Source organism: Suillus paluster (assembly GCF_016628075.1).
Source record: "Suillus paluster strain FC165 chromosome Unknown EDB91scaffold_138, whole genome shotgun sequence".
NCBI lineage: Eukaryota > Fungi > Basidiomycota > Agaricomycetes > Boletales > Suillaceae > Suillus > Suillus paluster.
This window is the reverse complement of record NW_024537698.1, coordinates 27,965-41,763: the sequence shown is the minus strand read 5'-3', so window position 1 is coordinate 41,763 and position 13,799 is coordinate 27,965. Positions and strand designations below refer to the sequence as shown.

The 13,799-nt window shown below is 48.7% G+C and overlaps 5 protein-coding genes across 5 annotated transcripts; 2 read left to right on the top strand and 3 right to left on the bottom strand.

The window, feature by feature from the left end:
* Positions 1 to 470: 470 nt before the first annotated feature.
* EDB91DRAFT_1171489 (uncharacterized protein) lies at positions 471 to 3,361 on the bottom strand (the record flags this gene model as incomplete). Its single annotated transcript, XM_041320216.1, has 5 exons — positions 3,023 to 3,361; positions 2,821 to 2,913; positions 2,437 to 2,450; positions 648 to 930; positions 471 to 589 (listed from the first exon to the last, which is right to left on the bottom strand). Coding segments are annotated over exons 1-5 (832 nt in total), but the record flags the coding sequence as incomplete, so codon positions are not given.
* A 1,429-nt stretch (positions 3,362 to 4,790) lies between these two features.
* EDB91DRAFT_144351 (uncharacterized protein) lies at positions 4,791 to 6,643 on the top strand. The gene is made up of 3 exons (XM_041326220.1): positions 4,791 to 4,824; positions 4,879 to 5,009; positions 5,068 to 6,643. The coding sequence occupies exon 3, from the start codon at positions 5,070 to 5,072 to the stop codon at positions 6,441 to 6,443; it is 1,374 nt and encodes a 457-aa protein (XP_041170311.1). The 5' UTR covers positions 4,791 to 4,824; positions 4,879 to 5,009; positions 5,068 to 5,069; the 3' UTR covers positions 6,444 to 6,643.
* On the bottom strand, positions 6,563 to 8,214 carry EDB91DRAFT_1171478 (uncharacterized protein). Its single transcript, XM_041320215.1, has 6 exons — positions 8,083 to 8,214; positions 7,556 to 8,024; positions 7,356 to 7,498; positions 7,055 to 7,306; positions 6,847 to 7,005; positions 6,563 to 6,780 (listed from the first exon to the last, which is right to left on the bottom strand). Exons 1-6 carry the CDS (start codon positions 8,118 to 8,120, stop codon positions 6,636 to 6,638), a joined length of 1,206 nt encoding a protein of 401 aa, XP_041170310.1. The 5' UTR covers positions 8,121 to 8,214; the 3' UTR covers positions 6,563 to 6,635.
* A 214-nt stretch (positions 8,215 to 8,428) lies between these two features.
* EDB91DRAFT_1171462 (uncharacterized protein) lies at positions 8,429 to 9,753 on the bottom strand. The gene is made up of 10 exons (XM_041320214.1): positions 9,705 to 9,753; positions 9,564 to 9,648; positions 9,490 to 9,512; positions 9,407 to 9,440; positions 9,275 to 9,344; positions 9,168 to 9,218; positions 9,044 to 9,116; positions 8,930 to 8,987; positions 8,633 to 8,877; positions 8,429 to 8,567 (listed from the first exon to the last, which is right to left on the bottom strand). Exons 1-9 carry the CDS (start codon positions 9,745 to 9,747, stop codon positions 8,649 to 8,651), a joined length of 666 nt encoding a protein of 221 aa, XP_041170309.1. The 5' UTR covers positions 9,748 to 9,753; the 3' UTR covers positions 8,429 to 8,567; positions 8,633 to 8,648.
* Positions 9,754 to 10,811: 1,058 nt separating this feature from the next.
* Positions 10,812 to 12,209, top strand: EDB91DRAFT_1171439 (uncharacterized protein). Its single transcript, XM_041320213.1, has 9 exons — positions 10,812 to 10,870; positions 10,926 to 11,015; positions 11,066 to 11,088; positions 11,149 to 11,182; positions 11,246 to 11,315; positions 11,372 to 11,422; positions 11,474 to 11,546; positions 11,601 to 11,658; positions 11,713 to 12,209. The coding sequence occupies exons 1-9, from the start codon at positions 10,833 to 10,835 to the stop codon at positions 11,912 to 11,914; spliced, it is 639 nt and encodes a 212-aa protein (XP_041170308.1). The 5' UTR covers positions 10,812 to 10,832; the 3' UTR covers positions 11,915 to 12,209.
* The last annotated feature ends 1,590 nt before the right edge of the window (positions 12,210 to 13,799 follow it).

Here is a 13,799-nt window from a genome sequence, read left to right as displayed (position 1 = left end):
AAGAACGCAAGGCACCGTGTAGTCTCTTCCGTTCAGAGTCTCGTCAAAGGCATCGTCATATATCGTAGGTGATTATGTCAGACGTGGGAGTCGTGAACTACGAACTTCCGACGAAGCGACAACTCGCCCATACATCTCCGAGCCACTTCCGAGCCACTCGTCGAGTCGACTTCAATGATATTGTTTCCATATACCCCCGATCTCGAATTCATTCTGTGCGCTTTCTCTCGCGGACGGGTGTGTCGGTTCGAATGCAAACGGAGCGAGTTGGGTGTGGGACCTGGAAGGTGGAAATGGAACTGAGGTAGCTTAATTCCATGGCGGCTGATGGGGGAAAACTCGCCGACCTGCCTGGGGCACAAGACGCACGCCATGTCCACAACCACATTCTCATCCAGTGATTGCAAATTCCAAACTGATTATGGAACTCCGTGATCATCATCGATAACAGAGGATGGGTGAGATGGGACAGAGGGACGATCCATCTGCAGTTGTCGATGAAGAAGACGTGAAGGGATGGTGGTCTTCTTTATGTTTCCTGGCCTGGGTCCGTTGGTTCTGGAACCAATTTGTCACGCTTTGAAGGCGCCTATCGATGCAATATCAGTATGATGATACGATGATGATCTTGATAAAACACCACTGACATGCCAATTCGCTCAGCGAGTTCTCTTCGGTCTTCCTTGGTTGAATGTGCATTCGATGCATATGCACGACGAAGCTCGTCAGCTTGCTCAGGGGTTGTTCTATTGCGAGCTGGTTCGCCTCTGCCCTTTCGAGACGTAACACCATCACTGGCGCCGTCATTCTCGGAGACAAAGCGGCTATCCGCGTCGGGTACAAAGTGGCCCCTCTCGGCATACACGGCATGTTGCCGATCGCTATCTCGAGTCTGGTTCTCAGGTAGTGTTGCTGTCGAACTGAAGTGACCTCGAGGTAATTCGGGTTCGGTTCGAAACTGAGGCAGTTCGATACAACTCGATTCGTTTACGCCTCGTTGTAGATACTATCATTCGATGGGAAATGCACAATTTTCACTTATTGCTGAATAGCAACACAACAACAACACATGTTCGTATCGGATCTACTGTAGTGTATACCTTAGGTCTCTGCGCATAAGGCCCAACAAGATTTTATTTTATTTTGTTGCGAGCTTGTTGCAGCGGCAGCACTGGAAGTTGAGATGTCGAAAACACAAAAGAAATGCACAATTTCGTCACACTATGTCACGCGCGGCACCTCGGCCAATACACAATGATATCCAAAGTCCGACAGCGCGCAAAGCGAATGAAAGTCCAGTGTTGCCGAATGCAAACAAAGCGGAGACTCAACCAAGCCGAGAGTGTGATTTCCCAATCTAGCCTGACCGTCACGCTTTGCTCATGAATCGTGAATAGCACGCTGTGGTGGTGTTCTATTGACATAGAAACACATGGGGTAGATTCAGAATAGTGTATTTCATACATGTTGAAGTTCCTATGTTGATAGGTCAATGGGATGTGGGTGGATCTTGGATTTAGTGTCCAAAAATCACTCATTTTGGGTACATTCGCACAATGTTTCATCTCGGGAAGGCTTCACAGCGCCGATTTTAAATATTTGATTTGGCAGTCTTATTGAACATATGCTAATACTTGTTCTCCAGCTGTTCCGAATGAAATATATGTAGAGTGGTGAGCTCTGGAGTGCATTGTGCATTACCCATCGATTGTGCATTCCGGATCAGGTAATAGTAAGCATCGAATTAGGAACGAACTGCCAAATGAAATGCTAAATCTGGCCTGTGACTTGGTGATTTGTTAGAGTAGTACTCCAGCAACGTCACATCTCTAGCATTTCCTCAATGTATTCTGCTCCTCTGTTTCCCGTCCTCAAACCTTTTGGTCTAGAACGTAATTATACGTATTTTCATCGGACCGCAGTACTGCTTTAGCGCCAGAGGACAGGCGCCTGCAATGCTGTACAATACAAATGTTGAGCAATCCTCAAGCGTGGTTATGCGACCGGTGTCTAGGTCATCGTATAAATTCGTGCGTCGTACCGTGAGTTTAGTATTATAATCACCAAACATGAGTTTTCACCGGTGGAACAGTTCTGCGGCTTCTGCTACTGGTATCCCTTCAGCATCTGAGCAACAGCATCATCACTCTCACCCAGGCCATACAAGTCTGCCACGGTTCGCTACTCATGCACGTCCACCATTTTACCCTCAAGATGCTCTGCGTGAGCTTGAGCGTTATGCGCGTGACTGATCTCGTTCGCTTCTGGGAGGTGAGCTCGACTTTTCCTTCACATAAGGAAGGCGCTAAAGTCGATTTCAGCGCATGGAAAAAGTCTATCCACTACTTTTCTGCGTTGCTATGGATGTCCTGCCAGCTCAGGCATCCTCTGTGCCGTGCGAACGTGTATTTTCATCCAGCAAAGAAACATGCACACTCCGTCGAAGCAGACTCTCACCACGAGTGATGGAAGCACACCAGATTCTCAAGTTTTCTTACAGACAGGAGAGACTATGTTTCACTAGGGATTTGATTGCAAAAGAGGATGACTATCGGATTTCGGGGCCTGTGACACGAGGGGGCTGCAGAGGAATTGATAGTTACGGGGAAGTTCGACGAGCTTGCTGATCTATTACAAAATGTCGACGATGATAACGTAGAATGAAACATAGCCACTTCATATCTAGTTCACTTTACAAACACTTCTCATTGGCTGGAGCTTCGAGCCGTATTTGTTACACTTCGGTTCGTTTCACCTCGACCCATCGAACCTAAAACAAACTCCCACCTCGTTTCGATTGGGTTCAGTTCGCGGCAACACTAGGGCGGTGCGTCAGTCGAAGCAGATGCAGCTGGTTTATTGCGCTTCTTGTACGTAGAAGCTCTCTTGTTTTGAAACCACAGCATTAACGGTCTTCGTTTCCCTAGGCAAGGATGATAAGTTTGTTGAATGAACATGAATGCAAAAGACGCCCGTCGACCAAATGAATAAAATCATGAGAGTGCCTAAAAGGGGAACTTACATTCCAAGCTTCTCAGCTAGTTCTGTCCTGTCGTCGAGGCTGGGATGCTCAGTTTTCTCATAGAGTTCATTGAGAGCAGCGAGCTGAGTTGGACTATGACGATGACGAGGCTTCTTTCCTGATGACCCCTTGTCATTGCTGTCAGGATCGTTCAACTTTTTGTTGGGCTTTTCATCATCCTGTGGTGTTATATGAGTTGAAATAGTGCTCTGGTCGTCGGCGTCGATGTCGCCAAGGACTGATGAAGAAGCAGATATATTGTGGTTATTAGTTTGTGAACGATGAGGGGGGAAGTTTGGGATGTTGTCCATGGCTAATTCCATGGGGGGTGATGGGGGACAGCTTTCAAGGGAGATCCGAGAGACATGACAAAGGCTTGTATATGTATGGAACTGCTGATATTGCAACCTTTTTTTGCTCTGCTATAATGATCAATATTCCCACGGGTGCTACTTGTCGTCACTGAGGGGTATATTAATTGCGAGACAACAACTCATCTCGCTCCAGCCTTTTGTTTGATACCGAACCCTTAAGCTTCAATTGATTAACCTTGTAATACATAGAACGTTTATCTAGGCATTGAATCGTGACGAGGGGTAGAGGTAGGAAACGATTCACAGGGTTTCGACTGTCCACGTGGTTATCTCCGCTTACACTGTCATGACTTTCTCAAAACGCTCATCTTCGGGGGTTCACAGAAGTTAACGCAGTTAACGTTACAACTTCCTTGATATTTACCTGCACACGGGGAAGCGTTATAGTCGATCTTGAAATAGATACAGCATCAGATACCTCTAATGCAGGAAACCTTTAGCTCGTCTGGGCAAGGCCTGGACAGCTAAGCCTTTCATCATCCGAATCCGCATCGTCATATATCGTAGCTGCTGCACGGTGATTATGTCAGACGTGGGAGTCGTGGACTACGAACTTCCGACGAAGCGACAACCCAGCCCATAGCATCTCCGAAGCCACTTCCGAGCCACTCGTCGAGTCGACTTCAATGATATCGTTTCCATATACCCCCGATCTCGAATTCATTCTGTGCGCTTTCTCTTGCGGACGGGTGTGTCGGTTCGAATGCAAACGGAGCGAGTTGGGTGTGGGACCTGGAAGGTGGAAATGGAACTGAGGTAGCTGGCCCTGTCGAGGGCAGCTTCGCAGGTACAAATGTTGTAAGTAGATATGGTACCATTTCATTTGACAAGCGTAGGATTGTCAGCGCTGAGCCTAGCGTACGGCCAGGGGTATCGAGGAGCGAAGGTTTGATATCTACTTAATTGAATAGTGATGGAGTGTTGCATCAGTACTTGTGTACTACATAACAAGATCAATATCATCTCGCCCCGCCTAACTTCAGGTTTGCAGGGAGTTGTATAGACACCTTGGAATGGTGCAGATCAGTCCTCAAGGATTGCTGGGTGCTGTACAGAACTGAAATGATATCTGAAGATCTCATAGTAATAATCTCCCAACCCTCTAGGCCAGAACACCTTAAGCGAAGCGCTCCATGTGCATTTCACTTGCAGCACTCGGTAGGATCTGCAAGTTTGATTTTGGGCAATCACCAACAGAGGGGAAACGTCCTAATTAGGCATTCGTAGTAGTTGAGAACGTGCCATTAAACTTAGAGCCAGTTAGTACAGCCTCATGACTCGTTTCCAGTTCCTTCAACTTCCTCCCTTCAAGTTGGCGCTCTCTACACGATAAACAGCATCGAGATTAACTCCGCGGGCTATTGCTTGGCGTGGCAGAGATTGGCATCATGCCCTAATGCTGCCTATACCTCTTCGGTGGGCACCCGAGTAAGTGGATGAGTCCGAGTCTGTCTCGATCGGCTCGTAAAATGCGAGTAATAGAACACGTTCAGCCAAGCCAAGCGGAATATTCGCAGGTACCCGGCCTCACCTTGGAATTGGGCCTCGTGTTCCTCTTCGAACAACTACCCATCAGACAGAGGTACCCCTTTGTTGAATTGTCGTGCAAAGGAGTGAGCAATCAAATTTCTTGAATCACTGCCAAACGTACGAGATCTGACCAATTTACAGGCATGTTGCTTTCAAGCAAAACATCCTCGGTCTACCACAGAGCTATGGACTCCATCACCGTTGTCGGCGCCAAACAACTGGATGTTGCCCTTTGTACGATGAACTCCGTATGCTCTCCCTTGGAGGTGGAGATCAACGAAGCTCGAATCGCCCTGCAGAGAGATGGAGTAGAGTTATTAAACATAGAGTCTATGCTCAATAGCCTACAGGCTGATATCGAGGCGATACACGTGCGCATGTCCCTTCAGCAAGAGAAGCGGCACGAAGTCCAAACTCGCATCCTCGCAAACAGAGCTCGCATCAGCCCTGTGAGGTTCCTTCCCACAGAAATTATCCAGCATATATTCAAATTCTGCCTCCCCGACGATCGATATATCATTCCCCACATACAGTCCGCCCCGCTTTTACTTTGCCAGATTTGTCGTCGCTGGAGGGTCATTGCACAGGAAACGCCAGAACTCTGGTCTTCTATTGATGTCCATGATTGGGGCGTCTGGACCGCAGACCTATATACGGCGATGGTGGCCCGCTGGCTTGCAGCATCACGCACCCGTCCGTTGGCTATCAGTGTGATGTGCCTCCAGAAATGGGACTGGTTTCGTCGATGCGATCCAACGGAATCAGGGCTTTTCCGTCTTCTGGTCTCACACTCGGCGCGGTTTTATGATCTTCATGTACAAGCCAGTTACGGCTACATCAACGCATTCCTGACCAGCAGCTCCCCTGCCACTGTGAAACACGTTTTGATATCTGTAATGCCGTCGACATCCCTTCCCAACTTCGACCATCCTCTTCCCCTGTCGAATATCACGCACCTTGCTCTCTGCGGGAAGGGGGCATTCATTAACATTATCCCACACACCACGTTCCCTCAAATCACACACCTCACACTCGACAGATCAGGGGCGGAGGTCAACTTTATGAAAGTCCTTCTTGATTTCCCTGCGCTAATCCATCTAAAAATCAAGCTTTCCGGTTGCCGCGGAAGCTTGGACGTGACGCCTCCTCTTGACACGATGCCCTTCAAGCATCGTGCCTTGGAGATCCTGAGCATCTACCTATCAGAAGATGCAGTTCAGTTTGGGAATGTAGCACCCTTATCTCGCATTTTCGATGTGCTATCTCTGCCATCTTTGCGAGAATTGGCCTTTTTTGCTCTAGACCCCAGCTGGGAAGCTATCGTCGACGAATGGCTTCCTGATTCGGTGAAGGCATTGTTCAACAGGTCGTCGTGTTCGACCAAACGTCTTCTTTACCGCAACTTCAAATGCACTCTGGACAAGAATGACTTCGGTGAACAGCTTAGGAGCCTTGCCATTGACTTGAGAGTTGAAAAAGTGGGCTTCGGCTGTCATTGGTATGACATTGCATCTTAGCAATTTTAGCCTTATGCTACGCCATACATTTCATATGCACATATCAGTAGGTATTAGGTTGGTAGATTGTACTGATAGGGACAATACAGCGAATACAACGAGTGGAGTTGAAATATCATTATTGACCTCTAGATCTAAGAAAGTCTGTCCAGCACTACGTCACATGAAAATAGTGGAGCATCTCAACAGCATTTACTCGTGTGATCCAATTATACCGAGCACGAACAGGCGCCTGCTAACAGCGTCCGCACCCTCGGGCATGATCTCGGACATGTCTATCCACCACTTTAGCTGGGCCCTCAGTTCATCTGCGGAATTTCTTTCGCTGAATGTAGGCCTATGTATATCATGGAGGGGCACAACGATCAGGAACCACCCCTTGAATATCACAGGGCGTACTCACATTCCACGTTCTTGCAAGGCTTCCTTCAACTCTGGAAGGGTGAGATCACGTCCATATCCCTCTTGTTTGAGCATCGTATCATCGGATGAGATGTTCTGGAGGTGGCGTTGCAGACGCCACTGAGCCAGTTGAGGTGGCCAAGCGGGGATACCAATGATTCTACAAAGCTCTTGTACAGCATTGAAAATATACTTCAAAAAGTACGTACCCGCACAGTGCTCCTGGCCGACCCAGACTTTGCGCCGCAATGAAGCCAGAGCTTTCACTTTCTTTCCGCAAGAGTTCGAATAATTGCCGGTTCTCTGCAAGAGCCAGCAGTTGATTTTTGCGTGCCTTCGCATTGATACGATCACGTTGACCTGGAAGGACGCACGTAGAAGGCAACATTCGAGGGACGTAAAGGGCAATGAAAGGAATGAGCTCCTCCATAACTAAGACAATAATCACGAACGGGATGAGCCTAGAGGTGAGGGATTGAGAAAAATCAAGATAAGTGGACAGATGTGTACTTTAGTGCATCCTGCTGGAATGTTCTGATAAAACGTGACTCTGCTCTTGAGGCTGCTGGACCGCCCGCAGCTACGCGGGCACGAATTGCTGCTGCCTGTTTACGGTGCGTGTTTATAGCCTTTAGGCCTCGGAAATAAAATTTCTGAAGGGGTCAAAAGGAATTAGGGGAGCGAATGCGCCGATGAGTTTAAACACAGACAAAGAGTTCGATGGCTTGATGAGTGAAGCGCCTGATGGAACCAGCATCAGGCGGAGCTGGTCGAAGGACTCCCTGAGCAGTTGCATCTGCTATGTCTTGCTTCGCCAGCTCGATCGCAGACGGAACAGGATCTGGTGTACTTGGTTTCGGAGATGGACGAAATGCTGGAAATGAAGGGTGTGTTTGCTTTGGAGATGTCGAGTGAGGGCGCGGTGTCGTGCTTGATTGTGAAGGTCCTTTCAATGGGCCAGGCTTAAGCTCCACCCGATGCTTGCGAGGTGATACACTAGAAGGTGGCAGATTTGGAGTATGACTAGACTTGGCATCGGAGGAAGAAGTGGAAGTAGAAGCGAATCGTGCTAAAACTGTCCGTCCAACTCTTGCGTGGTGATAAGCCAGCTGCAATCTACCAGAAGAAAGACATTGGCCTGAAAGCACCAAGTGTAGTCGCCGTGGTTGGACTACTGTCCTGGAGGTAAACATCATGTCAGTATGACTCCCCGCTGAGTGAATTCGAGGGCACGAACCTGTTCACCGCGACATTCTTTCCGGTAAAGCGAAGCATACAATGAGAAGCAACCCTGATGATATTATGGAGGGATGGTTGCAATGTAACTTAAGTACTTCAAACTTAGTATCAAGGTAAAACTGAGCGTTACTTCTTGTCACGTGGTCACGCCCTCTAGTCACACTAACCCCTAGACATCCTGGAGAAGCCTGTTGAGGACCAGTGTCAGCTCTCCAAGTATTAATTCCCTGACTTTCTGCGACGAGTCGAAGTCGAGTTGCGCAATCGTGACTCAAAAATGGACATTCGCCCGGTAGCTAAAAGCTAATCTGGCAAGCCGTCGACAGAAAATATTCGTTTTGGAAGCTGGATAATCGCTTATTCCACTGTTTACTTCGGGCGAATCCAACAACATGAAATCTATCTGCTGTATATAAATACATTATAATGTATACCTGTACAACAGCCTCTCGGGAGATGAGTGACGTGATAAAAGGCGAAGAACTAGCAATCAAAGCGTAATCGAGTCATGCTGTGTAACAGAACAGGGAGAAAATTGAGATACAGACCTCAGGCAGCAGATACCTACGCGCCCCAGTGTGACATTCCCCGATAAGCTTGGGTGATCGTGTAGCGTCCAGTGGCTGGATCCCGTTTGAGGTTCCACGTCGTGGACTCAGAAAGCGCGGCGAGATTTTGCTCCCAAATCACAGGGGTGTCAATGGCGCTTTGCAAGATCGCGGTCCCTTCATAATTCGGCGTGATGTAGGCACGTAGGACCGGAGTAAACTTAGCCGTGACGCGGCTGCCGTCTCTGTGTTTTGTACTGTGAGTTCTGCGGTGATAATAAAGGGAAGATGACACACTCAACGTCCTTGAAGTAGAGCACTGGCTTAGGCATAAACTCTCCCGGGCTCATGAAGCCTGGAGTGGGATGACATATTGAGGCGGAAAATAATAATAATATGGTAATCACAAACCGAGTGAAATGTCCTGAATGGACCCAGTCTCATTCCTGGCTTCCAGGCAACCAGCGACTCCCTCAACAGGGTTCTACGAGCGATTCATGAGCCGTCAGGATAAAGATACTACAGCAAGACTTACAGAAAACCGGAAGACGCGATGCTTCTCGGTCAGGGTGGTTGTTTCGCTGTCCTGCATGGTGCCTTGCGTCCGCATTAGAATTCGCAGATTGGATGAGAGTCTCTCACGTTGATCTCCACGCAGGATTCAGCGTCAACAATGTTCCCGTTGTTAACTTGTCGACTGGAAAAAGCAAGCCTATACGATGAGTGAGTACGGGCCATGAGCATGCTTCGGGCCCTTGTCAGACATAGACTTACTGGCTCGTGTAGGTCGCAAGCATCCTGTATCGGCCTGGGACGAGGGGTTATAGGTAATTGGGCAAATGGACAGGGCCACCCACCCGTCTGCCCAAATGTGGTGAGCCTGAAAGTTGCAAGGTTCGAAGCCAACGCGAGTGAAAGTGCGGGTCCTTACCAACAAACTACGGGAAAGAATTGCTCGTAGATGCCTTTCATGTTGCCATCGAAAGTGAACAGAAGCGTCACTTCCTTGCCAAGATCTTTGCTGCAAGACGGTCGGGTGAAAAAGTGACGAGGGGCGATAGCGCAAGGACACTCACGTCTGGAAGGACAAGTTTCTGAACGAAGGCGTGTGGCATTGTTAGAGATTGAGTGCAGTTGAGATTGAGTGTGGACGAAAGGGTTTTTAGACAATCGGCGAGCGCGTTTTTTATGCCTCAGGTATGTACCAGCTTTTTGGTCTGAAATATAGCCCCCTTTGTCTAGGTGGGCCTTTCCCGCACCTTCTGTCCCCTTCGTACCTGGCCGGCCGCGCTGGGACCTAATGCATTACGCGCGCTGCCGGCCTGGGATAGGCCGTACCTGCTTGGTTTTCTATCAGTTTCCCCTTGACTTTTCCCGCACCTTTAAAATTCTTGTGCCCCCGCCGTCCTGCAGTGGCAACTTAACACCTCAGGTCCACGCCTCGCCCTGAGTTCGGAAGTTCGTAGTTGCCGTTTCGGAATTGCATACCCCAAAAAGGCATTTTTTGATGCTGATACACTGTGGCAGTGTTCTGGAGTCCGACAAACCTATGTATATCGACATTTGTGAAGCCCATTCCAAACGCTGACAGCAGCAGGCAGTAAGTCTGTTGTATTGCTCGGTCGCTGTTTTGTACAACTCTGATAGACTGCGTAATAGTATTGGTGCGATTTGACGGACACGGGATGAGCCCAACAACTACTTATTACCTAGCCGGACGACGGAGTGGGTTACTCTGCTCCTCTGGGCTTGGTACTTGAGCAATTGTGAAGGGGTACGATAACAGGGGAGCATCAAGGACAGGCACAAAGGGGTACCAACGGCGGCTACAAGCTTCCGATGAAGGGGCGGGACAGGGATCAAGGAGACCCTGGCTACATGTGTAGCAAACCAGGGAAGGACTTACGAACTTTACAGGTGAGAGCGCGCAGATATGGAAGGGGAGGCATAATGCTTGGTGTCAAGCGACTGGCACGGAGGTATTGAAGGAGCGGGAAAGGCCAAGAAAAAACTGGTGATACAGTGAATCAAGCTAAGCGAGGAGGCACGGAGGCACGAGAAGGCCCACACGAACCAAGGTACGGCCTACGCGATCCAAGGCATATAAAAGACATCCTTGCTGAGTCTCTAACTGCAGAACTCGAAGCTCTTCAATCTACACCCAATCTCAACTGCACTTTTTGTTTTACAATCTGAAAAAATGTCACACCTCTTCGTCAGAAACTTGGTTTTCCAGTGGTGAGTGTCTTTGCATCATCAACATCTGCTGTCTTCTTACCCGACCGTCTCGCAGCAATGATCTCGGCAAGGAGGTCACGCTTTTGCTCACTTTCGATGGCGATATGAAAGGCCTCTACCAAGACTTCTTCCCGATAGTTTGGAAGTAAGTGCCTTTGGTTTCGCCTGCAATTATTTCAAACCTTTTCGTTCCAGAGTCAGCAAGTTCGGAAAAGCGGGTGGGTGCTCCCACATCTTTGCTGCCCAGTTGGCAACTTACATATCACCCCTCGTCCTAGGTCCGTACAGGATGCGCGCGACCTACACGAGCCAGTAAGTCTATGTCTGAGAAAGGACCCAGATCATGCTCATGAACGCCTCTTATTCACCGCATAGGCTTGCCTTCTCCATACCACAGGTTGTGGATGGGAACATCGTTGACGCTGAAACTAGTGTCAAGATCAATGTGAGCGACTCTTATCTACTGTTCGATACTTAGCACCAACGCGAGCCATCATGCAGGTCGGCGAACAAACCACCCTGACTGATGTCAATGATGTCTACCATTTCTCTGTAAGTCTGTCACTGATCTTCATCTCGACAACTGACTCATAACTTGTGTAGCCCCCTAAGGCAGGAACCCCGGACATCCTGCAGGCCGTGAACAAGACTGGGGCCGTCCAGGATATGGCAATAGGTTTGTGATTGCGATCTTCTCCTTTTCTTTCACCTCAGTGTATTTCACATTCAGGCTTTATGAACCCGGGAGACTTGATGCCCAAGCCGGCGCTCTTCTTCCACGAAATCGGGTATGTGATCTTCTTTCTATCTCGCCTGCAGGGAACTCACGGCACAAAATACAGAGACGGCAGTAACGTGACTGCAAAGTTTACTCCGATCCTGCGCCTCTACATCACTTCGGACTATCAAGAGACTGAAATCTTGCGAGGTGCCATCGACACCCCTGCGATTTGGTCGCAGAATCTTGCTGCTCTTTCTGAGTCCACTACCTGGAACCTTAGCCGAGACCCAGCCACGGGACGTTATTCGATCACCAAGTCTTAATGAAGGAATGCGAAATTGGTGCGCCTAAATGTCTGTTGTCTAAGGTTGGTATCTCAATATTCTCCCTGTTTTCGTAGCATCTTCATTTGGAGTACAAACAGCCTGTCTCAGTTGCAACATCGCGCGTGTAATAGTTCGCAATAGTTGTACGGGTTTGATATATAGCTCTACCTTATAATATTTATATATTTGGAGTACTGCGTCTCTTGAGCAGTATTCAACAAGATTTCCCCTGACTGCGTGCGAGCCTCATCGATGTTATCCCAGGCTTCGAATAAATATTATCGTTGATGACATCCCAAGGAATTTCTCCTGACTATGGATATCTATTTGCATGAGTAGTAGGTACCATCAACTCCGAGTGACTGAGCATACGCGTTTCGCGGGCTAGGGCAAGATAATGGATTTTTTTCCCTAGGAAACCTTGCAATTGCAAACTGCCGTCTGAATCCTCTTCGTGGATAGGCTCGTCATATTTCTCCGTGTGCTCGAGTTTAACATATATATTACTCATCCCATGTCCAGAACTGACAAGACACCATTGTTACTTATCGAGAGAACTCTTCTACTTATATGTAAGTCAAATGTGCTATAATTACCACTCACGCTCGCTTGATCAAGGCATATATATGGCTTGGACTCGCCCATCCACTCCATTCCACATCTCTGCGTGCTCCCTCTCCATTTGAGCAGCTTGTCCTGTAATCGACTCGACTACACGAGTCTCGATCGTTCATTGCTCAAAAACGTCATATAGTCCTGTTCATGTGCATGAATGATGAATCCAGGCAAACCAAGGTCCATTCCGTTTCAGAATGTCTCTTAGTCTTCTTCACCCAATCCCGAACCTCCACGTCCCGTCTTGTCCGCACTTCCAAATCCAAATCCACCACTCTTTTTCTTTGCGTGCTCACTGCTCACCTGCAGCTGCCTGTAATTTTTGAAGTTGCTGGTGTCCTACGCCCCTCTGGTGAATGAGGCAATAAAACCAACCTTATTCAACACTATGTGACAATGTGCACTTCTTGGCCGCAGTATGAGTCGAGCATTCTCAAGTTATCAACAAACCGGCCAGCCGTGGCACAAACAAAAGCCAAGGAAACATGGAAGGCGGATGGGCGTGTTCTGGGAGGGTGACGGCGAGGTGGCCGAACGAGTAAGCGCGGGAGGGTTGTGGCAGAAGGCACTGGAATTAGGACGGCATTTACGGGAGGGCGGCGGGTGCGAGATAGCCCCGGCAGGTGACGGAAGGCATGTACGTTATCTTCGACCTCGCACATATGACATCTCGACAAACAATCAACGAGAGATTGTCACTGCCGTTGACGCTAATCTCAACTCGCTTCTGCTGTCATCCTGCAATCCCATTCTAACCCAATATGAATCTCTTGTAGGCTCGGTCTTTACAGCAGTCCCACTATTGATGAAGATTTATGACTTCTCCCACTCTGATCATCATCTTGGCGCCCAGAAAAGTTCAGGCAGCATGACATCCAGATAAGGATTGAGGAACAGGAACAGTGAATATTAGCGAGAAAGATGCGGTGGGATATAACACGCGAGGGAGGGGGCAATGAAGGGCAGGTACAAAGCGCCACAGCGGCAGCTACAAACTTCCGAGGCCGATGGAGGGGCACGAAGGTCATCAGCGAGAAACTACCTGTATCGGCTAACGAAGCAGGTACGGCCTTCAGGCTAGCATGTACTGATATGGAAAGGGAGGCATTCCCAAGCGGCAGGTACGAAAGCACGAAGGTACGGGAAAGTAGACTGGTGACCTATTTTTTATGTCACAAGTCCAGCGGGAAAGGCTACAGCAAGGGGTAAGGGGATGCGTAATACGTTAGGTCTCCAGCAGCAGGTACGAAGGCATGAGGGAACCCCA